The sequence below is a fragment of the Telmatherina bonti genome, assembly GCF_933228915.1.
Source record: "Telmatherina bonti genome assembly, chromosome: 8".
Lineage (NCBI taxonomy): Eukaryota > Metazoa > Chordata > Actinopteri > Atheriniformes > Telmatherinidae > Telmatherina > Telmatherina bonti.
The window spans coordinates 8,496,911-8,524,177 of NC_136626.1; the positions used below are offsets into that span (position 1 = coordinate 8,496,911).

The 27,267-nt window shown below is 41.0% G+C and overlaps 1 protein-coding gene across 1 annotated transcript in view; it reads right to left on the reverse strand.

Moving 5' to 3' along the window:
* The window catches only part of gmds (GDP-mannose 4,6-dehydratase), a gene marked incomplete at its 5' end in the record, with an annotated part of 208,469 nt that overhangs the window by 128,027 nt on the left and 53,175 nt on the right, over window positions 1-27,267 (reverse strand). The window contains 2 exons of the mRNA XM_079244684.1: window positions 10,230-10,334; window positions 11,536-11,728. Of these exons, the coding sequence (XP_079100810.1) occupies window positions 10,230-10,334; window positions 11,536-11,728 (298 nt within the window). The remainder of the gene's footprint in view (window positions 1-10,229; window positions 10,335-11,535; window positions 11,729-27,267) is intronic.

The following is a 27,267-nucleotide window of genomic DNA, read 5'->3' on the forward strand; positions in this document are numbered from 1 at the left end:
GTGAAAACCGAACTCTCCATGTTTGGTTCTGACTCTGGGAACAGAAAGTAGACCTGTTCCTGATGGACAGAGATCTGGTTGGTTCATTACAAACCAGAAGATCCTGAACATACCGCCACCGCCTTCATAGATCTCTCATTTATTCATTTTATTTCACTTAAACATCTTTTATCTAAACTTCCAGTGTTTTAGTTTCCACCGCGCGGTTGGTGAGGGTCAGGACATCATTTTATGGAAATGCGTGGGTGTGTGTTTATGTATGTGTATACGTCGTGTATGTGTGTGACTCGTGGGTTTGTGGTCTGGGGGACTTGATGGGTAAAGATGGGGGGGGGGGGGCGGGTTTTATGTTGTTGTCTGTCAATTAAATGTAAAGCACTTCTGTTGCATTTTGTTGTATGAAAAAGAGCTTTATAAAGAGATTTTAAGGCGGAGGTCAGGGGATGATGGTGGCCACAACACGAGTTTTTATTCTACCAGCAGCTCCAAATACTTGCTGCTCATCAGAGGCTTTTTAACAGAAGGAATTTACCTGAGACTTGCCTTGATAGATTTCCCATATCTCACTCACAGATTATTTTTTAATACAGTACAACGATCTTGCGCAAGTTTTTCATGAAATATCAGAAGTTTTTATTCCTTTGACAAGACATGGCGCTATTTTACACTTTTCATCTGCAGTGAGATCCATCTTTCTCGCTATAAAAATGGAAAATATGACTCTGTTAATATGGAACAATCTCATTCATTAGTTTCCCTTTAATGAAGCGAATCTGGAACATTAATAATCAAACCTTCAGTGATCTATACAGCAAGCTAAATCTTCCACAGAAAAAGTCAAATCCAAATAAAATCCTGGGGAAAAATTAGAAAAATAGTGGAAATTACAATTTTAAAGTGTGAACTTAACTTATGTTGATATAATAAAATGGTATTTAAAAATGTTTACTTCTCTCTTAATTTGAACAAAAAAAACCACGAATGAATGACAGTCTTTGTACATAATCAGGATTAAAAGCAAATGTTTATTAAACATAAAATCTTTGTACTACTTTTAAAAGGTTTAAATAGTTGTCAAGAAATGTTATATTTTATTCTACAGTGCTTTTTATTTTCTGCATTACACTGCAGATGCATTTAGCGTCAGCTATGTATCAAGAGTCAAATATTTATGTTTTGAAATTTAGTTTTGAACATTTCACCAAAATACAGTAGATGTAATTTTAATCTTTTAGGTTTCTGTATTCCACCTTTAACCTGCTGTGTCTGCACAAATATTCAAATAATCAATCAATAGCAATTCATTTTATATTTCTTACTTTGTTCCAGATTAATGTCAATTAAAATATTCATCAAACAAATAATATCTGGTCATCGCTTCAGTGTCAGAATATTTTAATTACAATAAAACTGAGAAATAACAGAAAGACTGCATGATAATAAAAGTTTCATTAAGAGCAGCCGTTAATAAAGCTTATGTTATGATCCAGTGGGGCGAAGTGGTGTAATAAGAGCCCACGTCGGAGCTTCCAGCAAACTGGAAGGCAGAGGTTTGATTTGATCCAACATCCAAGAAAAACTCCAGTTTGCAGGTTAAACGCAGGTTGTCAAAACTCTGCAAAGCCGGTTTGGCTCTTAAAAAGGTGTCAGAGGAACACGTGTAGCACGGTACACCAATCAGTAATAAAGTCCATTATTTCCCCTGGAGCACACCTGTGCTCGCCCTGTAAAGCTCACACCTCTGTTTGGAGTGGCGCTGCTCCCTGCCTTCTCTAATTGGTGTGGCGTGGAGCGGAGTGTGGGGCTAATGGACGGGCCTGCCCGGCCCCGGACAAAGCCTGCTCTGTTACTGGCCCGGGTGTTAATGTGTTTCCTTTACTGGCAGCGACACTCCAGGACAGCCAGGGAGAAGGGAGGTTGGAGGTGAGTGGGGGGAGCTGGGAGGGGGGAGGGCTGACAGGAGGTTCTGAGCCCAAACGGGGCCGTGGTGGCCGTTTAACCCTACCCGCGGCCCGGCGGAAAGTCTAATAAAACCACGGTCCGTGAAAACTGAGCAGACAGCAAAACCCATGCCAGAAACTGACACTCACTCTCTTTCTCTCTCTCAGTTCTTTTTTTTTTTTTCCACCATGCCTTTTCGTTTGCTGGCCGGAGAAGCGAAAGGAAAAGCGCAACTCAGGCTTCGTTGGCACAGCTGGGCTCAAGCACGATGAGGAAAAGGAGGAGGAGGAGGGTGATGAGAAATGTATGGAGATGTCTCCCATCCAGAGCCAGGCCATGTGGGTCCAGACAGGATGGGGACAGAAACTGTCAGCTGGGGGGGGGGGCTGGGTCAGGGAGGGGCCTGTGGGTTCGAGGAGATTTTGGCTGGTTATTCAACAGATTATGTTGTTAGACCCACGCTGCTAGAGAAAGGTGACTTATGAAGTCTCAAGCTGTGTGACGGCCGAGACCTTACACACCCAGACCTCAACATGTCTGACTCACTCATTTATATCACTGCCTGCGAGTGTATTTATGTGCATTTACTGAGACTCAACCACAGTGTGATTTATTCCCATCTCTCCTCTGTAGCATTTATCATGCGGTCGCTGCAAGGCTGAACGGTGCATTAGCTCTGGAAAAATTGAACGGCTTAGTAAATCCACATCTAGAATCACGCTAAATATCTATCACGTTGATATTCGATTCTGCAGTGGCACAGGTAGAACATCGACTTCCTTCCTTTGCCAGTTTTCCTCTTCCAGCTTTAGACCTGCTGTATGTTTTTCATCACCCCGCAAATCCTTGCCAAGGTGACTTGCAGGATATTACAGAGTTCTCCCTTTTCTTCACAAGAAGAAAAAAGTGGAATGGCTTAGTAACCCAGACTGTTTTAGTGGGCAACAACCTTAAAATAGGACTGCGGATTTTCTTAAAAAAGCTGAACACAAAGACTCTTTCTCAGTCATTTCCAGATATTTGAGTCATTTCTGTCACGAGCTTGTCTGAACTGGCCAACATCTTGAAGGTAGAAAATGTAAAATAGGAAAAAACCTAATTTTGATTGCCATGGTGTTGTCTTAGAAACCGTTTGATTACTTCAACACAGGAGGGTCTACACACCTGTTTTGGAATTCAACCAGAACTGCAGATCCCATAATCCTTCTCTGCTTTTGAGAAATGGCCTCGGGGAGTGAGTGGCTTTGCGCTTGAATTAAAGTGAAAAACGTAACCCTTAATTTCCATCTCCACTCCCCTTTTAGGATTAAGGTCGACCCTCCAGCCCTGTTTGGGTCCAACTTGAATGCATATCCTTTTTGTGCACATCTTCTTTATCTGCACTGAGTTATGAAGAAAATACCAGAGTAGCAGGAGCACTGAGTGATTTTGCAGGAGGAATCATCGTTGGGTCGAGGGTTGGCCAAATTCCACCCCAACCAAAGACCTGTCAGTGTCTGCCATCACCGCTATTGCACAATTCACAATCTCACTGATCTCTGGAGCCTCAGCGAAGGGAGAATATTTGTGTTCCATCCAAGACAGGTCACGGGCTCAGCTCAGCCAACACAGTGTCTATTCACACCTGACAGAGTGCTGCCCTCGCTCTGGGCTGACTCAACTGACAGGGAGGGTACAGAGAGAAAGAAATGTGATGCAAGGAGAGCTGGAAGCCAGCTGGAGGGTTGAGAAGTATAAGACAAAGTCCAGGAACGTCACTTAAAAAAAAAGAGAACGAGTTGTGTGGGTGGAGGGCAAAAAGTGCACCAAGGTGTGGGGAAAGTGTAAGGAGTAGATGTTACATGGTGTACTTTGGCCTACAGCACCACCTCCTCATTGCAGAACCCAGTCTCCCCTTTGGATTGCAAACAAAGTTGGGATTGTGCCCTGGGAGTAGGTTTGGTTCTTCTCCTGCTGAGTTCAGACGGAGCTCGGCAAAGGCCAGTGAAATTGAGCCCTCAGTCGTCAAGATACTTGGTTACCATGGAGACCAGAGACAACAAACACTAATTCAGAAGGGGATGAGTATCGGGAGAAACCTCAATAAGCAGGTGACATATCTCAGGCTCAGGCAGTCGTTGCGTCTTGACACAGAGGTGTGAAAGGAGGGGAGGACTCCGTCATCGGCTTTCGACTCCGCTCTTCACCTGGACAGAGCTCAGCTGCTGTTTAGGCTGCGCTCACTCAGGCCTTTCTCATCAACACACAATGAAACCGAATACTAAAAAACAAAAAGAAGTGCCTCCCTCGCATTGGGTTCCCACTTGCTGGATAGCGGCAAATCCCCTTGACGTCCACTGACCGAGTCATTCCCATCTGAAGATTCCTTTGAAAATAACCTTTCCAATACATGGAAAACATATCCTTTTACAAATCTATCATACGATCTGACCTTTTGGGTTTAATCTTAACAAAAGCAGAAAGATGAAGCCGAGGCATGTGGAGGCTGAGCTGTTGAATGTGTGTGTTTTAATGGGCAGCATTGACTTTGGCAGTGCTATTCTAACTTCCCCAATGCTAACTGCTCTTCTCTCCTGACATAACAGTATATTATTTTGTACTGCCGAGCGTGAACCACAGAGCTCTCAGGGAGCAGAGATGGATGGGACTTTCCCAAATAATCTGGGGGTTTGGGGGGGGGGGGGGTAAGCCCGCAACTGGAGCTGGTCAGCAGCATTAGCTGTGAATACACACAGAAAACATATTACTGTGCTGATTTACTGTAGCCTTGGACCAACAAACTGCTAATAACTATAAATTAAACCAGGCTTTTGTCCTTTGCTTTCAAAATTGGATTTCTGGGGACTTTCAGGTGTTTTGGGTTTGTTGAATTAAATGACCAAATAAACACACGAACTGGTTATTTGCACTGATTCGTCGGCTGATCACTCTTTCAAACAGACTGGAGCACTGCACTGTCTCATATGTCACAGCAATATGGAGTCGATTTAGCACCGCTGCTAACGCTAATCCCTCTCATCAGAATCTCTGGGAGAAATGTTTGTTATGGCTAACAGCTAAGCTAACCAGAAAAGAACAAGCAGCGGTGTGAACCAGCCGGCAGATACGGGCTTCTGTTTGCTTTGCTTCATACTGGATTTACACCGGCTTATTTTTTCTTGGAGCCTGTCAGATTCAGACGCTTTGCTGCAGAACAGTTAAAATCAGCTGTTTGTTGGTTGGGTTTTCAAGTGTTTACAGGAACCTTAAGAGAAACCAGAAGCACATTCCTGACAGGATTAAGTCATCCTGAGAACTGTAGGAGACAGAACTCCTTGTTGGATCCGGGAGCTTCCCTCGCCCTCCGTATTCCCAGCAGCCACCACAGCGTCTTTCTGGAACATACCACAGCGTAACTGGGTACTGTTAGCTCACTTTCAATAAAAGGAAAAACTCCCTCATAAAAGCAATCATCTATTTGTTTCTCGCACACAGACGCACTCTGGCTTCCCAGGACAATGACATCACAGCTTTTTCAGTGTGTGGGAGAGGTGAAGTCAGGCTCTGAAACTGGCATCAGTAGTGCATAAATACTCACACATAAAAGTTCTTTATTAAGGCCGGAAGATGAAACAATATACGATACTTTGCAACGCGTGTGCTGACATGTAAGAAGAGTGTTATGAAATCCAGGACAGAGATGTGAAAGTGGGGCTGAAAGCAGGAGAGAGATGATAAATGCTTCCTGTTCCAGTCATCTGTCATATTTCAGCTGTGTCTTTGATGCATCTTTTTCACACAATACATGAGCAGAACTTTTAGGCTTTATTGCACATAAGCTATTTAAATTTTCTTTATTCAGTAGTTTTTTTTTAAATTACCTTTATTGTCCTGTTTAGCATCATGTCACACATAATGGGGGTCTGGCTGCTGCATTGTGCTAAAAAAAAAAGTGCTTTACAAGAGGAGCGCTATGATATGAGGCCATTTGTGATAATCAATAGACCTGTGACAATATGCTTTTGTCCCGACTCGATTCAATTCCGATTTTTTGGATGCCAATTTGATTTAAGGTGCGATTCTCACAATTCTGTGATATTGCTGATATTTGTCAACTAAAAACAAAACAAAAATAAAATGTACAAAACTTTTTTTTTTGCTTGTCATTTTTCCTGATTTCAATTTGGAAAAAACAACACAATAAGTCAGACCACCATTGTGCTGCTAGAATGCCAAGGAAAACAAATAAAAGATCAATAAAAACAATAAAAATGACAAAAAAATTATAATGGATTATTTTTTTTATTTTAAAAAAAAAAAAAAAAAAAAAAAAAGGTTTAACAAAAAAAAAAAAAAAAATTTCCCACCCCTAATAGTCAAGTTGTTAAGTATGTTCCTTTATTTATTCATTCATTTATTTACTTACTTGTTTATCTATTTATTCATTATTATTAATAATACTCATTTCAGTTTTTAAATACTTTTTGCCAGGTCAGATTTTGAGCTGGCTTCTGAAAATTTATTTATTTATTCAGGTATTTAGATAGTTAATTATATTCATTACTGGTTATCAACTATCAAAGGTGTAAAAAAAAAAAAAAAAATTAAAACGGCTTTAAAACAGAAAAAAAACCTGAGTGCTTTTTATATTCCCTCACAGGATAACAAAACATTTTGTCATCCAATTTGAATTTAATTTCCTTTTCATTTCATTCAGTTGTTCATTCATAAGACACTGCATTCCGGAAATAACTCCCTCAAGTGAACTCCATTGACAAATATTGCAAATTTTGTTGGATTTTAAACTTCAATCTCAATACTAATAGAAAAACATAACAGATTTGCATCTGATAATTAATCCTGGCAGGTAATTCTAAGAGTTCTTTTAGGTTGGAATAACCCCCACCCCCCTAAAAAGCCAGCGTAACCGTAGACGAACTGCTCTGAAGACGCTCGTCTTTGTCTACAACATTTTAGTTAATATTAGGTGTTTACAGCATATAGTGTTTAATCCACACTGGATGATTTACGGTACAAGCCTACACTCCAACAAAGAAAAAAAACATTCCAGGCAAGTTTTTTCTTTTTTAATTTTGCAGGTCAAAGCACCAACTTTTCTTCTGAAGAGCCCTCCTGTGAGAAACAAAGTGCACAGCCAAACGCCTCCTCAGTGTGGCAGCGGCAGGGTCACAGCAGGCCCTGGGGGCTTGGGTAAACACCGGCCAATCCAGCCAACACAAGCGCCACGCTGGGCTGTGCAAGGCAGCCGTGGGACATCTGGCCACATCACTGCCCAGCGTTCCTGCTTTATGAGCAACAACAGCCATAACTCTGAGAACGGAGGTGACAGGAGCGAGATGGGAGGAGAATGGCAGTGAATGAAATAAGACAGAGGAAGGGAAGGAAAATGAGGCCGTGTGGCAAGAATGGGAAGATGGAGCTGGAGACAGACAGGGAGATGAGAAATCTGATGAAGAACCAAAAAAGCTGACAACATCTCAGAAGAGTGGCGAGCTTTGACCATATAAGGTCATTGTTTCATCGCATAAAAGCAGCCTCCTGAGCCCGTTTGTGCATCCGTGAAACTTTGATTTTCAAGATGGCGAATCTTCAACATCAACGCTGACGACAATAAACTGATTTTCTTTCATTCATTATTCTTTCTCCCTATGTGTCACAACACACACCATTCCCAGTTTGACTGTGTCAACTAATTCAGCATTACAAGACCTCAGAGGTGAGCGCAGCATCTTTGCTGAACTGGCAGTAACCTACACCGGTTCCCACACCTATCTATCGGTGGTAACCCATTACGGTTTACTGGGTGACCCCTGACCTAAGCCGGGGTCGTGGCCAGGGCCTTCATTAGGGGATAAATCATAAACACCTGAGCGGCTGACCTGGGCACAGTGCTCGGGCTGCAGCCATGTGGTATTCATTTTGAGTCGCGTTGGCGTGCAAATCGGGTTAAACCAGCGCCTGCGACCCTCAGGGCTCAGAGCACATATTAAAAATGTGACCACAATCCACGGACTGTTTGTCAGATTGTGTGTGAGAGTGTGTGTCAAGTAGTTATGGAGAGCTTGGCTCCACCAGTGGATGAATATGACTTTATATGGAGCATGTAATTGAATACTTTTACACAAGCAAACAATGGTTCAACATCTGTTTCACTGCTTTGTTGTGGGCTTAACTTCTTTCAGTAGCTCTGTGACGTTCAGGATATTACCTTTGGGATTTTATCTTCCAAAAGACTGAATGATGGGACGAAATCATTTGTTTTGTGTATTGTTTTACACAGTTTTAGACCACTGTCTTTCAGGGAATAAAAATGAGGAACGTTTGGCTCATCTTTTAATCTTATTTGGAGGTAAAGATTCCTGGGGATATATTTTCATATCTGAACCTTGCTTACAAAAAAAGAGCTGCAGGTGATTTGGCCTCACATTAAAACTGGATTTTTGCTGACTAGGACTAGAAATGTAAGTACGTTTTTATAAGTTCAAGTTAGCTTTTAGCGCTCACACATTCACAAGAAAAGACTTGGGAAAGTATTGAAATTATGAATATGAAAAAACTTTTCCCCTTTTTGCTTTTGTCTTGCAAACATGTTTTAATTTAGTGGTGGGCAACTCTGGTCTTCACAGGCTGCAGTCCTGCAAGTGTTCAGAGTTTCCCTGCTGCAACACATTTGACTCAAATCAATGGATAATCAGCAGACTGCTGCAGAGTATCAAGCTCTGCACCAGTCTGCTAGATAAGTCTGATGTGTGTCAGGTGTGTTGCAGGAAAGAAACACTTGCAGGACTGCAGCCCTCAAGGACCGGATTTGTCGACCCCTGCCTTGCAGTGTTAAACAGTACAGTGTCGCTGACGCCACATATAATATGTTTCTTTTAATGTTTCTGCACTGATGTTGCCATCACAGACGTGTCAGTGAGTTTAGTTTCTTTTAGCCAAGTTCATTGACAACATCGTACAATCACAAAGCCGGCTTTGGGACTGGTTGCTAATAACAAACAAGATGTTTCATTTTATCTTTGTTCTGGAGCATAATCAATCATCCCTGTGGTTAAATTAGCTTTTGAAAGTTGCTGCTTTGCATCTTTAAGCACTGAAATTCCACCAGATCCCTTAAATATTTCATTATCATAAAATATTGGAAAAATATTTAATTCCTTTATGATATTTCCAATAGGAACATTACTTCTTTGACTTTGCAATAGTCTTCTCGCACAATCTCAGGGCTTGTCCACACATATCTCATGCAAAGAAAGATATTTTTCTGTAATTTGGCCTTTCATCCATTAGAAAATGCAGATTTATGCAATCAAATACGATTCTTTAAAAAACATCCAACCAGTGAAGATGTATGAATACTCCATTTGCACGCCTGCATGTGGACATAAATATTTTGAAACGTCGCCGTCTGCCTTAAGAAATACCATGATGTCACATGTGCAGCCTTTGTCTCCAACAGCATGGACGTCCTGAAATCTGTGTTGGCGTTATCCATTGCTCAGGTGCTGTGTGTGTCTTTTCACACTGCCGTCAGGAGCGCTCCACATTGATGACCGAAGGTGAAGGACGACATTGAGGACAGTTATTTTTCACCACCTAACCAGATCAGGTTAGAGGCATATTTTATGTTTGGTGGAAGTGACGTCGTGAGACAGAAGGTTATTCTGGTTGGATGGGATTAGGGGCGCTACTGCCACCTAAAGGTTTGATATACTTGTGAATGTGCTAAACAATGCAGTTATGCGGATATGTATTGATGGATTTGTTTTGAAAAACAAGGTTGTGTGGACTCTTTTTTTTTTTTTTAAATACTAGCCTGAGGGAGGTGGTGGGGTGGTGGGGTGTGTATTCGGTTTGACAAAATCCCAGCTACATGTGGAAATAGTCTGAAGATGATTCTTTGGTTCTTAAAGCAACACAAGACACTCCAAAGCGCTCAAAGTCGCAGCTTTTCATGAAATCTTTTGCATTAAATCATGATTATATTCTTGTCTCAGAATGACATGTTTTAAATGATACTATTAACCTTTTTACTAAATATCTGGTTTAAATTGGCTCACTGTTAATTTAATTAGACAGGGTTATAGCATTGAAATTAAGCTGACAAATCTAAGAATGAAATATCTTGGGTTTATATGGTTTCAAATGAAACAAAGGTTAAAGTAAATCAGAGAATTTGTAAATTCATTCATTCATGATTGCAACATCAATCCTAACATCGCATCTGGGGCTGTGTGTGGACATGCTTTAATCTTCCCCAGTTCTCCTGAATGCTGCTTTTTACTCACCTCTCCTCGGGCTCTCGTGGTTAAAGAGGATCCCGTTAACAGCAAACATATTGTAGGCCTCCCGGAAGTTCACCACAATCCAGTAGGCGTAGAGCTTAGCGGCTCCTGGGAAGACACGGGAAAGAAGTAGATGGAAACGTGTAAGTACCAGTTTGACATTAATCTAATCCTTAAAGTCTTAGACATCTTCTTTTAAGCTTCTACCAGAAAGACATACCGCATTTCAGAGAGTAAAACCTGCACATTTGGACACATGCTCATCCCTGCATTTATTTAAAAGCTGTAAATCTGCATCAGCTTCAGCTTGATGTCTGATTCCTTTCAGCTACAATATCTGCCTCTGATGGGATTTTGACATTTATTGGCTCCGTTTTCATGGCAAATATGCCGGAACCACATTAGGGGGGCTTTAAGGAAACAGGAAAAGATATCACTTCACAGACAAGTCAGCCTGTTCCCCCCAAAGTCAACAGTTGTGTCTTTGTGGACAATGAATGAGCTCATAAATCTGCTCCATCTTAAAAAATGACAATCTCAAGACTAATCCCTACCTATCAAAGTCCCAAAACATGATAATAAAAGCGAGGGAGTCTCGTCTCTGACCATGTCACTTGTTCAAGTTAAACTCTGATTTAGCACTTCTGCTGACTGACAAAAAAAAAGCTCTCTGTCCGTCCTTCTCCTCCTCACTTCTCCTGTAATGAGGGGAATACCAAAGCAAATGAAGGGAGGCGCCTGTTGATTAAACCTCCCCACACTGGAGGTGAAGGGAGGTCGCTATGGCGACTCCCGCCTCCAACTTCTAATTAATAGAGAAGCAGCCCTTCTCAAGAAGGTACGCACCTCCCATGTGGCCTCAGATTGAGTGCTGACAGATGGGAAAGTGTCAGAGAGGAGAGCATTTAGACAACAGAGAACATGAAACCTGATCGCTGACACACGTGTACAGCCTGCTCATGTGTGTGTGTGCTTGCTGGAAGTGAGTGCTGAGTGCTGTGGATATAAAGGTGTCTTTGTTAGAATGAGAGCCACTCCAGTCCTCAATCAGACGTTTGGCCTCAGGCTGTGTGGAGAGCTCAAACAACGTCTAAGCTCTAAAGCTTCTCTTCTATTCACTAACACAGACACACATGCTCTCAACAACACACATATCTATAAACGAACCAAGAAAAGAAGCTGGAAAGGCATCAAGCAGTGAGTGTTTGTACACCCTGACGTGGCAGAATACAAGTGTCTGACATGTGTTGCAAGACAGGCAGAGCTCAGTGCTGTTTGTTTCCTTGTGGACCTGCAGCACACGTTTTACCATAAGGTGAACGAGGGTAGAAGGGAGTGGTTTCCTTCTGAGGGATCTCCTGGACTTTGCCGTACAGCTCACTGGTGGAGGCCTGGTAGAACTTTACGCTGTTGGTCAGACCGCATGTCTTGATGGCATCCAGAAGACGAAGCGTGCCGACGCCGTCCACATTAGCGGTGTACTCTGCCAGATCAAAGGAAATCTGGGAAAAAAAGAAAAACATTATTGTGAAAGCTAAATCTGAAAAGAAGTTTTACTCTTTGACAGATTTTTTTTCTTCTGCTTTAAAGAGATTAGCACAGATAAAGAGATGTGTTAACTGAAGTTAACCTGTGAAAACATTCAAGAACCTGCAAATATCCAAGATGGGATGTGATCTAACACACCTCAGATTTTAATGAGAAAAATGTCTGTTAGAGGATGGTGTCATATTATCTTGTATAAAGTTAGAGGCTTTATGAAGAGCATCACATGCCAGCAGCTAAATATCGACACAATAACGGTTTTGTTTAGACACCATGGCTGGATCCACAAAGCAACCCAGGAGGAGGATATGTTGTCACAGAGAGTAAAAGAAAAGTGAGGAAACAGTCAACATCACACTGACTTTTAGTGGCCAGATAGAGCTCAGAGAAGAGACAGGATGCAAGCTGGAATGCTGAATGAGCCATCATTAGTAAAAAGCTACAGTTTAATAGTGCTGCGTGAAGTCACTTGATTGGTGATTTGTGGTTATAAAACATGAATTTGGTGAGGGAAAAAAAGTGCCAGGTAGGAAATCGTCTGAGAGGAAGGACAAAGGAAAAGGAAAGCAGCTTCAGTGGGACCTGAACGGATTTCATATATACACTCATCAAATTAAAGCAAACTTGATCTGTATAGCACTTTTCATTCAAAAGCATATCAGAGTGCTTAACACAAAAATAAAAATAAAAACAGATATATGATACAATTTTAAAGGAGAAAAAAAGCAGACATATTAACCTGCCCTATTTTTATACATATTTGTTCTGTGTTCTAGTTTTTTAAAAAGTCAAATGTATCCCATAAAAACTTATTGCATTCTTTGTTTGGAAGCCGGGTAATCCTTAGCTCTTATTTATGATTTATTAATTGTGTTTAATTTTGATTTTATCAGAGGACTGGTAGCCTAGAGGTTACAGCGGGGCAGGGTCTGGGTAACCCAGGTTTAAGTCCCCGGCGTGCCAACTGAAGTGAACCATGTGGGCCGTCGACCCCCCCGTAAACGCTCCCTGGATGCTGAAACATTGAAGCCCATTTTGTTCTTGTATGTCTAGAGATGAATCACATGCAGAACTGGATGAATAAATCGGTTTTACTTATCTAATGTGTTTTTCTATATTTTGTGAAATGCTGTTTTTCTTTGTAGCTGTTTTTTTTTTCTTTTTCTTTCTTAAATTTTTGTTTAAATTTTTTCAGACACTCAAAAGTTAAATCTGTTTAATTCGACCTTCGGTGCAAGGGCCTATAGAAACCCTTCTGGGATAAAAACAGCAAGGCATGTTGGTTTGTCTTTTCCACTCTCGTCTCATGCGGCTCAGGATGGAGGACTAGACTGAAGTCAAGATTCGATGCAATCTGTTGGTTTATCTCTTAGCTAGGCTATTTATTATAAACTGGCTTGAATTGATGTGTCTGTAAAGTCCCCTGAGTCGACATTGCTGTGAAGTGGCGTTGTACAAATAAAGCTGAATTGAACTGAATGGCTTCTGGTCACATCAGATAAAAGTTGTTTTTCATTACGGATCACATTGCAAGCAAATGAACCAAATGTTGGCTGAAGAGGGAGGCGGGGGAGGCGGGGGAGACGGCAGCCGGGCTGCTTCTGAGCCCATCAGAGACAATCACAAAGCTTATATCTCAAACTTTACACTCCAACTCCCACAATCCGCATTTCCACTACAGAAGCCAAAAAGAAGGAACTTAATAAACACTTGGGGGGGAAATTAGGTTTAAATTAGAAATGGATGTGCGCATGCATGTTTCTGTGTGTGTGTGTGTGTGTGTGTGTGTGTGTGTGTGTGTGTGTGTGTGTGTGTGTGTGTGTGTGTGTGAGAGAGAGATGCTGTGTATTTGGACTGTGAATGCATGTGCTTATGCCAGGTTGGCCTCCGGCTCCAATTCAGGCGTGACGGTTAAAAGCCGCCCTGGTTAGTGGTCACCACACCTGGAGTGAGCAGCCTGGACCATGTCTGAGCAGAGGAAACGCTCGGACCCTTTGGAGCTTTCACACCAGTGCTGCACACACACGGACAGATAAAGGCCCCTTATTTAAAGCCTGGACCCAAGAACACTGGGCCTCTATTCGCCTCACAGTGCACACACACTCGCGCACACACACACTGAGCAGGTTTAATCAGGTTCAATTACACTCGGCAGCTCAGTGTAATTAACTGTGACGCTTCACTCTTGCCTTTACTTTGCATTCTGGCATTTTCATTTATATTTACATCATTTACAAGAGAAAGTGAAAGTAGATCTATTACACACACACACACACACACAATCCACATTACATCATGGCTATTTCAATTTATGCACAAGAGACGCAGACAGAATCATTTCAATCTCTGAACAATCAAATTCCAATATTAAACCAGTTCAGATCAAGGCAAGTTGCAAAGACTCAATGGGAACTGAGGAGCATTAGCACCACAGCTGTAAGCCATGTTGGCTGAAGAACTTTATGCACCATTTCCACGGAGGTTTTACCTGGAAGTTCACTTTTTACTCCACAGCTGATGTACAGCAACATCTAAACACGCTGCATCGGACTCAGTTTCAGACAAATTACTTTATTATATATTATTCACAATCAAATAAAGCACGTCTTATGGTTTTCTCATGAAGATAAAATACTGCAGCTACAATTCAGTTTGATTAGATTTCTATTCAGCCAATTCACAAGAAAATCATCCTGAAGGACTTCTAAGACATTATCAAATCAAGCCAATCCATGTAAAATAAATCCACATTTGTCATATTTATATCTCAAAAAAGATCATTTATAAGAAAATAATTCCCTGCCTAATAAGAACATCAAAACTACAACACGCAGTACAACAAAAAATTCTCTCCCTTTCCTACTTTTGCATCAGTTTTGCATAAATTCTGCTGTTTTCTATATCATTTAAACGAGAACTAGCTACCTGTTCTGATGAGCAGTGCTGCGATGAAATAAGTCTTTATAAAGATTAAAGCAAACCAGTGTAAAGTAACATTACAACCTTCCAGCCTGAGTTACAAATGCTGTTGTTCCATAGCGCTGTTTATTTGTTTATAAGAAAGGATCCAATCAACTCCAGAGGAATTAGTTTGTTGTTACTCCAAAGACGTATTAATTGTTGCCACCTTCCGCTTTGGTTGTTGAATGTGAGGAAACATTAAATAAAATGGAAATTCTTTATAAATGTACGTGTTTTATGCTGGAATTGGTCAAGTCTTGTGGTTTAAACAAGGTCTTTCATGAACCTAAACCTGAACTTAAGCCTGAACCAGAAAACACGACTTCATCTTCAGAAGGGGAAGTCACAGAGATGTAACATATTCCCTCTTCAGATAATCTCAGTAATCCCTCCTCTTTCTGGTCCACCGACAGCTCTTTACCTTTACTGCACTCACACACGGCTCCACTTTTTCTTTCATTTCAAGTCAGATTTTCTTTATTAACCTCTTATTAAGAACTGTAGCTTGCCATCAGGAGGCCGATAGTCTCTCTACAAAGAAATTGTCCTTAGAGGCTCGCCTCACAGGAGGAAAAAGAGTCTCTTTAAGGGAAATTTAAAAAAAAAAAAAAAAAAACACAGCTTCGGCCTCAAGGTGAGCGAAAAAGAAGAGCTCCTTCTTCTTAGAAGGACAAAAGCTGCATTTCTACAAGATATAACTTTTCCAGAAACTGGAGTCTTTGGGGGAGTCCTTTCCTTGAGGCCCTTTATTTCCAGCCCAGGAATCTGGAGCTAAACAGAGTCTTTGGGGAGATATTTTACGCCTTGAAAACAGCCCAAATGGGGCAGTAATACTTTTGAGATTACCTGGAACCTTTGGGATGGGGCCTTTTGTGTTAAACATGTCTAACTGGTTGATTAATCTCAGCTTCCTGCTTTAGTTTCTTCACTTTTAAAATGCATAGTACTTGTTCAAATCTGTTAAAGTTGCAACACAGTAGTTATTTATATTAGCAGCTTTTCTTAACTGTCTATGCAGGTTTATGGGAGACAGTTTAAAGTGTTGCACTTCAACCAGTTTCATTCAGTTTACTCTGTCTTTGAGCTGCAGAAAACCCAAGGATGCGCAGGACTAGACAAGCAGAATAGGAAATCCTCAGCACTGCAAGCCTCATGTAAAGAGAACATATATAAGAAAATTCCATGTTCCTCCATTGACTCTTGACCAGAACCACACAACCCTAATTCTAAACAACAACTGCACACAAGAAACAAACACACAGAAGGAGAAAAAGGATGTTGAGGGAAGTCTTGTGCACTCTTGGTATCTCAGAAGTCTTATTTTATAATGCTAGGTTGCACACTGACGACCCCTCTCCTGATTTCTGCATGTTTGAGCCCATTCATTTTGTTTTCCCTCCACAGACGAGGTGCATGACACACACACACACACACACACACACACACACAGCGGGTATCAAAACCAGCTGAGAAGGGCAGGGTCCAGAACGCCTTGACAACTTAAATCAAACAAATTGCCTTAATGCCTCCATTCTCTGTCATTATGTAAGGCCTTGCCTGAGCGCTGACGGTTTAAAGGCCAGACGTTTACGTGCATGTGTGTGTGTGAGAGAGACTGTGTGATTGTGTCTGGGGGAGGGGGTGGCTGCTGGGCCCCTCAGACGACCTGGCAGATATTGTTCTGTTCTGGGAAGTTAGCCAGGCTCTGTCAGCATTGGGGGTCCACCGCCGAGCAAACATCCCGGTCCTAAGAAAGCTGTTGGCTTAAAAAGGTTCTAAATGTACAGGACATACTTGCTGCATTTGGCGGTTTCATTTCTTTCCTGCTCGCACAGGGGCCTGCTGAAATGCATGCTTGACACTGTGGAATGTGACTCAACACGTATATGTGCACGTGCGCACTCACTTACACTGGAGTGTCCATGTGTGCCGTGACAGATGTATAAATACGAGCTGCATTTATTCAGCCGTAGAGCTCTGCATACCTGCATGGCCTTATATACAGGACAAAAGCTAGCATTAAGTTGTATATGCACAGATGTAGAGGAATGTAGGAGTCTGATGGAAGTTTAGAAAACTGAGTTCATGTTAATCAATCAGCAATAAAAAACACATTTGTTCAAAATACTCGAGTCAAGTCGTTTGGTTTATTTTTTTCCTAAACGAAATCATCAGTCACATAAATGGGGGGTCACACTGTACCGTCATACACATATCAGACAAGGAGTCCGATAGTTACAACAGACTATTTTAGGATATTTTGGTTTTAATTTCACAATCATTTGGTAAGTATTCAGTATCGAGAGGAGCCAGATGAGGTGGCTCAGGCATTTCAGCAACTGGAAACCTCCCGTGAGGTGTTGTGGGCACATCCATCCAGGAAGAGACCCTGCGGATGACCCAGGAGTTACGAGATTAATATAATCTCTAGCTGGCTTAGGAACACCTCGGGATCCCCCCAATGAGATGGCATATGTGGCCCGGGCCTGGGCAGGGAAACCTGGGCTTCCCTGCTTAGGGAGCTACCCAACAACCAGACACCTCACAAGTGGTAGAAAATAGACGGATGGAGATTATATTTCAACACAAATTGAGTATAAACCAAGGAAAACTCTTTTGGGATGTTCACACTGACGCCGTTTGGACCCCCCCCCCCCCCCCCCCCCCATGGATAGTACAGTTCATTTGGTCCAGTGTGAACGTTTAAGATGTCGCCATCTTGGCAGTGTCATGCATGTCGTCACTTCAAGAAAACCCAAAAATGGGCAAAAAGTGCATCTGAGAAGGGGGCTGGAAAAGTGGGAGTGGATGATAGGTACCAAATTAAACTCTGAGCTGCCTGTAGCTAAGAGCTGAAGAAGCTAACCACGAACTGAGGCAAGCTAACCACGAACTGAGGCCAGCTAACCTAAGGCAAACTAACCATGAACTGATGCAAGCTAACCACGAACTGAGGCAAGCTAACCACGAACTGATGCAAGCTAACCACGAACTGAGGCAAGCTAACCACGAACTGAGGCAAGCTAACCACGAACTGATGCAAGCTAACCACGAACTGAGGCAAGCTAACCACGAACTGATGCAAGCTAACCACGAACTGATGCAAGCTAACCACGAACTGAGGCAAGCTAACCACGAACTGAGGCAAGCTAACCATGAACTGAGGCAAGCTAACCACAAACTGAGGCAAGCTAACCACGAACTGAGGCAAGCTAACCATGAACTGAGGCAAGCTAACCACAAACTGAGGCAAGCTAACCACGAACTTAGGCAAGCTAACCACGAACTGAGGCAAGCTAACCACGAACTGAGGGAAGGTTTTATTTATTTTTTATTTATTGATCGAAGTCATATACAAATAAAGCAGGAGCGTGTACGGAAGCAACGAAAAAGATCATTAGATCATTAGAGAATGCTGAACTAGTACATATAGACATACTTACATGTATAAAAATAAATAAATAAATAATAATTTGTTAATTGTTATTAAGACTTAAGTTGCAAAGTATACATTGTGAATAACTTGACACTGAGGCAAGCTAACCACCTAACAGGCTGAAGCTAAGTATAGCTGTTAGCCAGCTAAAAGCTGTGGCTGTGCCACACTCTGCCTTCTTCCAGATATCAGATATCTGTCAGTTCAAAAGACATGCCCCTAATTATTCTGAATGTCAAGATAAACAACATCTAAATGTATAAGTTATACAAAAATAAAATAAAAGATCATTTGCTTGTTAAATGACCAGACGTTTTCAGCATAAACTCAAACAGTTCTGTTTGATTAAGTAGACGAAGCCACATATTCAGCACCAAAATAATACATTGAAAGCTACCAGAGTCTTTATAAATAGAAAGGTTGAAGTGTTTTTGATTCAGTGCACCCCCCTGCCTAAAATCACCTTTCGCCTAATGTGCACATTCTCCATAAAAGCAAAGGAGCGCTTTCCTATCACAGCAAAAACCAAAGAGACACCTACATGGCAAGTAAACATGCTCTATATTTTGAGTAATGCCCCCGTGTGGCAGTGGAAGACAATTAGAATTGGATTCAATCAGCAGTGATGCCCACCTAAAAGCTGCTTTCTCATCATAAGGGATAACTTTTTTTTTTTCTTTTTTTTTATAAACACACTGCAACACCAGCACATTCCTGTCAACAGCAGACATCCAAATAAAGAAATTACAAAGATGCCCTGGAGGCAGAGAAGACTGGGACAGAGTCAAAAGAGAAAGTGTGTGTTTGTGTAACGCTGTACACAAGCATGGGTGGGGGTTTGTGGAGAGAAACCACAGTCAATTACACCTTTACTCATCACATTATAGGCCAACTGAAATTAGAGCAGTCGTGTGTTAAAAGAGCAAAGACAAACAGGCTGAGTTCCCTGGAGGAGAGGGTGATTTAGATCAGTCCTGGAAACCCACACACTGCCTGACAATGACTTTACTCAACTCAAAACTCATCAGAACTGAGAAACAAACCTTACTTTCCAGTTGTGCTCTTCTCATATTATTCTGCAGTACTAAACAGACAACAACAAATAGTGAGACGAAGCAGTCCATGTGTGGAAATTATACAAACGAACTTCTGGTTTGTACCACTGAGAGAAAAGCCATAAGTTCCTGCAGCTGTGCTGTAGTTGGATCACAGATGCTTTGGGAGGTAACGTTCTGAATGCATATCATATGTATAATCTACTAGAGTATTTTGAAGTAAAAATAAACATACACCCATTGACCCATCCATGATATGATTCACATCTATAAGTGTGTTTACATACAGCCAATGAAGGAAAATAACAGCATCATTAAAGAAGCGATGAATTTCATAAAGTTTCTCTTTGATTCAATCCTCCATGTAGCAGTGGGCAACAGTGGGCAGGAAAAACTCCTTTTAACAGGAATAAAACCTGCAGCTGAACCAGACTCTGGAGGATTCTGCAGTTTGTTGCAGGTGCAAACAGCATCATTATCCTATTTAGTTGACATTACTGGAAACTTATTAAGAAGGGCTCCACAATTTTAGAAAATATCCTACATACATAATCTTTACTGAACATTATGATAATGACGAGAATGACTTGCAACACATACATTTCAACAAATGTTTTTCTTTTATTATTAAATTTATTAAGACTCCAGGTGCATTAAAATACAAACAACCATATTTAAAAAGACAGTCCACATAGACTAATATCTTACAGTACTGTAGCCAATAATTATGAATGCTACTGATCTGAGAGGTACTGATGGAATACCAGTGCATGCTGGTTAGTTGCTGGTTTTTGGCCCTATCTTAGTTTCAGTTTTAGTTGTTCAGAGGAAGATGTGTGTTTCTTTAAGTTCCATTTTCAGTCATTTCTGTGTGTGACAGTTTTAGTCCAGTTTTAATCAACAAAAACTAAAAAAGGGTTTGTCTAGTTTTGGTCAATTCTTTTGCATTAGTCTTTTAAATAAATTTGTTAAAATGTATTGGAAATTGGTATTAAGATGTTCTACACATAAATGCAACACCCACACACAAGTGATGTTTGTCCAACTAAGCTAACTTTAGCCTGATGTTAGCTGTCTATTTGCATTTTAAGCTTACGATGATATTGATCACAAGCTCCTACATTGATGAGGTTGCCACGGTCTATCAATACATGAATAAACTAACTCTGAGTGACTAGTGACTGCAGATGTCTTGTGTAGAATGTGCAGGTGGGGAGTGTAGACAGAATGAGGATATGATACAGCGGCATCGCTGGTATTTGAGCGTTTGACAGACAGCCATCATGCACAGTTAGCAGGACAGTCATGCCTTTTGTATGTCTGACAAATCAACCACTGACATTTTTATCCAGTCTTGTCAACAAAAACTTTCTCACACACACACAGGCATGTTTTAGTCAAAGAGCCATGTCACTGCCTCGTTAGCGTCATGAAAAAAAAGTCGTCAAAATAATTTCGCCATCATTGTCATCGTCAAAAAAAAAAAAAAAAAAAGAAAAAAAAGATAGCGGAACATTTAAGAAAGTTGAAGTTCCTCAAAGTGAAACGTAAGCTTCATTAATAAACATGTTTATTCAAAATGCAGACAATATAGTCCTTATTTTTGCCAGACGGTTTCAGGTGATATTCAGGACGTCATCATGAAAAGAAAATATTCCAACAAGTCACAGTTGGGAACAACATCAATCAATCGATCAATCAAAATTTATTATGCGCTTTTCCAACATAAGATATGTGACTCAAAGCAATTTACAGTTTAAAATCGGACATAAAGGAAACACACAGACACATTATATAAAAAAGATACCTCCAACCCCCCCTTTTGGATACATCTAAATAAGAGAGGTAAGTGCAGACGGACTAGTCGTGGAAATCCCATCAGAGGAGCCGTTTGCACCATGACAGTTCAAAGTGAGCCCTAAATATTGCCTTAAATTCTTTGCAACTCAGAAGGTAATAAAATGTGTAATGACAGATGTGTAATGTTCCATGTTTTTAATCAACTTCCTGCTGTAGCCTAAGCTACTGTTGCTGTATGCAAGCCCACGCGAACAGCCCACTCATTAAACAGAGCCGTACCGCCATCCTCGCATTGCAGGGATGTGATGAAACCTAAAGGGAAATCTCTCCTTCTCCAGTTCTGTCTTGTTAGAGGTGTGTTACTCAGAGCTTGTCTGTGCACCTTTAACAAAAACATAAGCGCTATTTTTTCCTCACGGTGTGCCAAATGGCCTTTCCCTAAACTGCAGGCGCAATGCAATTACAAACCAAATGAAAGCGTGAGAGTTGTCTAGTAGAATGTGAGTGACAAAAACAGAGACAGAAATGTACATTCAGGACACTGCATCATCCAGCTAGAATGCATCTGTGTTTGAAAAACATATGATAATATCACCTCCCAGCCTTAGCAACAGCAGGTATCAGCGCAGGTATGAGTACCTGACTCAACAGTGTGGTGCTGCTTGCAAACATCAATGGCATTTAACCACTTAACATAACAGCATGCATTTATAAAAACCCAGACGAACACACCTACATCATGCCAAGAATTCTTTGAGCAAATTACAGGCTCAAATTAGACTCGGATATATTCTGACTTTGTAAATCAGTGTTCATGAACTACTCCAGAGGACAGAGGTGTAAATGCAGCTTTGTCACCATGGGAAATAAATCTGTTGGAGAATTTAAGCTTTGTGCATGTGCAGAAAAGAATTTGTGCACGAGTAGAAAATGTTTGCATGTGTAGAGGCTTCAGGGTCGATGTCAACGCCAACACATGATTTAAAAAGCTTTAATAAGACACTGTTGCATCTGACTGAAGTCCACGGAATAAACTAACATTGTTTACATTCTTAACAAGGAACATGAGCTGTTTCAGCCTAATTAAAGCGGGACATTAGTGTCAAAGGAAACCAGAAGGGAATTTACAACTAACGAATGAGTTGAAACAGAGATATTCCATTAGAATCAGGCAGCAGTTTCAGAAGGGAGATGCAGAATTTCTTTTTCCTGGCCACTTCCAGCTCATCTGGGGATCCCAAGACTTTCCCAGGTAAGCTGGGAGACATAGCCCCTCTAGCGTGTCCCGGTTTGGCCTGGGGCTTCCTCCTACTGCAACATGTCCAGGATACCTCACTGGGAAGGCGCCAGGAGGCCCCCTAGCCAGATCCCTGAGTCACCTCACCTTTCCCCTCTTAATATGGAGGAGCTGTACTCGGATCCCCTGCTAGATGACAGAGGTTCTCACTCATCTTATCTCCAAGGAAAGATAGCCCTGACACCCCGCAGATTAGACTATTTCCAAGACTTTTATCCACAATCTTGATCAGTTGGTCACTTCCAACAGCTTAGCTGAGCGGAGGAGCATGGATGCCCACCATCCAAATCACCAGATTCACCCGCTGGCTCATCTCCCCCTTCGCCCCCCGAAGTGCGCACCCAACAATGCACTCTGAATGCGCACCCCAAAGATGCTCCATTGCACGCACCCAGCCAATTCTGCCTCTCGCATTTCAATTCAAAGATTATAGCTCTAATTGAAATTGATAAGTCACAATCTGACCTTCATCTAACAAGTCCTGCTTGTTTAGATTACCTATCTACTTATTTAGACGATTTTCAAATAAACATTGACCATAGGTGCAACAAAACAAATGTCCCCCAGGTTCTTCGATGGGCCACGTTCATATCTCTACCAATGCTAAACGCAAACCTACCCCCTAATGACGTCTTACTCAAAAATCCTAAACTATTAAAGAACAAGATGTGTGTTAAAATAATAACCTGTGATCTCTTGAGATTAGGTATAAAGCATAGTAAGAGAAACTTGATTTGGAAGTTTGAGGCCTGTTTAAAATTAAACAATGTGTGCAACAGTAACACATGGCAACTCTCAATGCCAACTCATGGCATATCTATGACCATAACTAATGACATCACATTCCCATGCATGCATATTCCATGACCATGCAATAAACTTTATTTTCTTTTGCAGTCACCAGGCAGGCTCTAAAAATCTCAATGTCTCAAATATATCAATGATCTGTTCTGGTTCATCAAGAAACAACTAAAGTTCTGCATTCATTTATGTCGTCTTCTTCATGTCAGATTTACTCTCAGCTGCACGAAATTCGTCTTTAATAATTATTAAATCCTTGGAAAGTAATTGGAGTTTTGTCAGGCTAGAGGTTACTTTCTGCAGGAAGTCCTTTCTTTCATTTGTGTCTAGACTGTAGAAACAGTGGTGGTTTATAGCATATATAATGGGAATATAAAAAGGTTCCTACATTAATACAAGAGATTCCCGGAATAAATTCAACTGTGTTTGTCACCACTGTTCAGTTATTGGCTTGATCTTGTAAGAGATGCCAGTACGTGTAAAGGTTGGCTAAATGTCACCATTATAAATAACAGCTGTTGACGTCACCTTCTAGAAACCTCAAACAAAGGAATGAACCGAGAGCGAAGCCTCAGGCTAGTAAGGTGAAACTTATAATGGAAAAATTCTGATGTAAATTAGACTCATTTATCAAGCACTGACTGTTGTGCTACGCCAACCTATCTCCAATGCAAACGCAGCAAAATAAAAAGTCAATCATTGTATTTAGTGGTTTTGAGAAACTTCCTATAAATCTAAGGGAGATATGGAAATCCTATGGTCCAAAATCCTTCCAGTGAAAACGCAGGTGATGTTTTCCAATTCCAAAAGATGGTCAAAATAATGGTTAAAATTCTTCTAGCCTTCATTTATTTAACCAGACGTTTCATTCCTCCATCTGTTTTTTAAAGCCACTTTAGCCAATGCAGGGATGGAAGTCTATCCAGAAGCCAATGGGAGAGAGGCAGAGTATACCCAGGACAGGTCACCAGTCCATCACAGGGGAGGAAGTGTCATTTCAAATCTAATAAAACAGCAGTTTTGGGGCTAATTGTAGCTGTAAATACTGATTTATTCAATTTAACATTCACCTTTGCTGTTCCAGGTTGCTCTTGTAAACACCCCCCTTTTAGTTTTCTGTTTGCCGTGGCAACCTCTTTTCATAGAAAAGAGGTTGCCACGGCGGCTTTCATCCCTCATTTGCTCAGGTGTTTCTTTTATTGTGGCTCTTCATTGTACGCACAGTTAAAAGTTCCGACACATTCACAGGATGCAGATCTCTCTAAAGAGATCTTTAAAGACGGAATTTATAAAATCAAACTAAGTGCTTTAAACATAAAGGAGAGTTCACAGTCAACATTAATTTTTCAAATCTGGGATATGCACATGGCATGACATGAATCCACCCGCTAATCCCCCCCCCCCCCCCATGTTCACTCATCATTACAATCACATTTCAATCTCTGCTTTTTTGTGTCTAATTACAGGCGTCCTCTGCTAAGTTAGTGCAAGTGTTGCTGCAGCTATGGCAATGAACATAATACAAGTACACAGATCAGGTGAATCTGAAAGAGACCGATGTAGATGTGGGAGGGTTTCAAGTGCATGTGTGGAGAGATATGTGCTGAGAGAGCGTGTGTCAGGGCAAGTAGACCGAAAGTTGGAGATTGACTGTCAAACTCAGGATTTATGCAGCCGAGTCTGGAAAGTCCCCGTCTGCCTACCGGCACTCCTCTTCACCTCCTTTCAGTCTTTCTCCTGTTGTCTCTATCACTTTCACTTGACACTGATGTGAACAGGTAGTGGCCAGCCACTACAACGTTCCTGCCCCATTCAGCTCTCAGAGCAACAAAACGCAGGAAATATGAAGGACATCTGAGCCAATGAAATGAGTTTACAGTCCAGTACTCATCATTATATTCAGACAGTATTCCCAGTACTACTGCCAGACACGTCCTCAGTACAAGTTACATAAGTAGTGATGACAGGATCGTATCAAAGGGTCTTTCAAACTTCTGCAGAGTCTCAACTGGACCAAAATATGGAGGAAAATATTGCTTTCTTCAAATGTTAAAGCATCACTACTACATCAGTTTCTAACCTTAAAACTCTGCTTCTGATGTGATTAGATGGCTCGATAACGTTTAATATGTTTGTTCTGGAGCAATCGTTCCCCAGTAGCATCCTGAAGCTAATAGCTGCACATGCCAACCCAGGACTTTATGTGACAGCTGTGTTTTGCCTTGTATCACATGCCAGTAAATGCATATCGATACACAGGCCGTTATAAATGTGCACAATGGGGGATTCGGCACACATTCCAACATTATTGGTGAGAAAGAAAAAGAAAAAGACAGGACAAAGATCAACATCTGATTGACTTTTACTGGCTGGAGAGAGCTCAGAGTAGAGCAAGGATGCAAGATGAAAGATAAATTAGCCTTGGTTAAGGGGTGTAAGTGGCTAAAACTACTGCAACAATAAAATCTGTACAAAATCTGTTTAATGGTAGCATAAATTTATTTATTTGCTTACCACGCAAGCAGTCAACAGTGAAGTGTTACTGTGCTGTGTCCAACAAACAGACCAAAACTGAATAAGTCTTCAGAATTATGAAATGATTCCAATAATCAGCTTTCTAATAACTGACTAACTTGGTTCAGAACAACATTTTGGGAATAAAAAACTAAACAATTTTCCATACATCCACATATCTTCCAACTTTGACAGATTTATATGAAAAAGCTCAAATAAAATGCAGAAAGATACATGAATCTATCAAGGATTTTGATATGACTGAAAATTGTAAAAGTAAGTGATGCGTAGCATCAGTGCCAGAGGTCAAAACAAAGTGACATCACCAAAAAGGCGTTTATCACAGCCTGATGAAAGAAGAAGTGCTGTGCAGCTCAGTCTCATGTTTGTTTATGATACCAAAACAATTTTCTGTGTTTATTTTCCCCAATCCTAGCCACTTTATGAACACTATCTTAACCTAATCATGTTTTTCTTATTTTATAGCTTAAATCATTTGATCTCCATTAAATGTCTTTTGTTTATCTTTCACTAAACCTCTTTCAACTAAACCAATCAAGACTTTTTGTACACCGTCAGCTGGTGATGGGAATATAATCCACATCCCACCATTCAGAAAACAACCAATTACTTTTTAATTGACTTTACAATCAATAAACAAGCATTTTCATCTTTGTTTTCAGCTGTAACAGAAAAATATCACCAGGGTAAACAATGCTGTACAAACTTATAACTGGAATGAAGACTAGGCCTCTAAGCGAGCACGTGGCGTTTCATGCATTAACGTATTTTTCTTTTTGAAAGTATTTGCATGTCTATGAACATTTATAGGAAGATCAGACAGCAGAAGTGCGTTCAAGCGCCCCATTCCCTCAGGTCTGGATCTGGGGGCGAACAGGAACTTCCTGGAAAAGTCACAAGAAAACAAGCAGTTCTTCATTCCTCCTTTCCCTCAATTGCCTGATCTACCCTGCAGGCGTTAACCACCAACCACTCACTCCTACTCTACGATCATAAACATGCATTTAAACATGACAACAGGTCATACTGGAGCATGCTGAGGTCATGCGGGGTGTGTGGTGGGAAGCATGCACACCAGCAGTTTTTACACTACAGCCAACTAGAGATTGCAAATAAACAAATTAGGTTTAATTTATTAGCAGATGAGAGCTACAATTTTCAATCTCACTTTTGACCACGATGTCAAGAAAAAAAGCTCTTGTGCATAAAAAAAAAATCCAACACTTAACATTCTGTTTGCAGAGAATTTAATGAAAAGTGTTTATTTATTCATTCATTAGGATTCTGATCTTTTGATAGAGCCCAAATGGGAATATATAGAACTCAACTTTGTCTAGAGTACCTGTGTCTTCTTAATTTCACCTGACAAAGACGTGTTACAAGCCTAAACAGAGCTCCTGACGGCTAGAAAGCTGTCAGACTATTATAAATATCCCTCCGTGAGTCGTCTACCTGTACTCATTTTTTTACTTTTAAGCCAGACAAACCAGTAAATCACATCTGTGTCACCAGTAAGAGATAAACCTTCTCTTTCTTTCCTTTTTCAAGTGTTTCTCCTCACACTTTTTTTTTTTGGTTTTATCAGCAGAGCAGGACCAGATTACTTCAAAG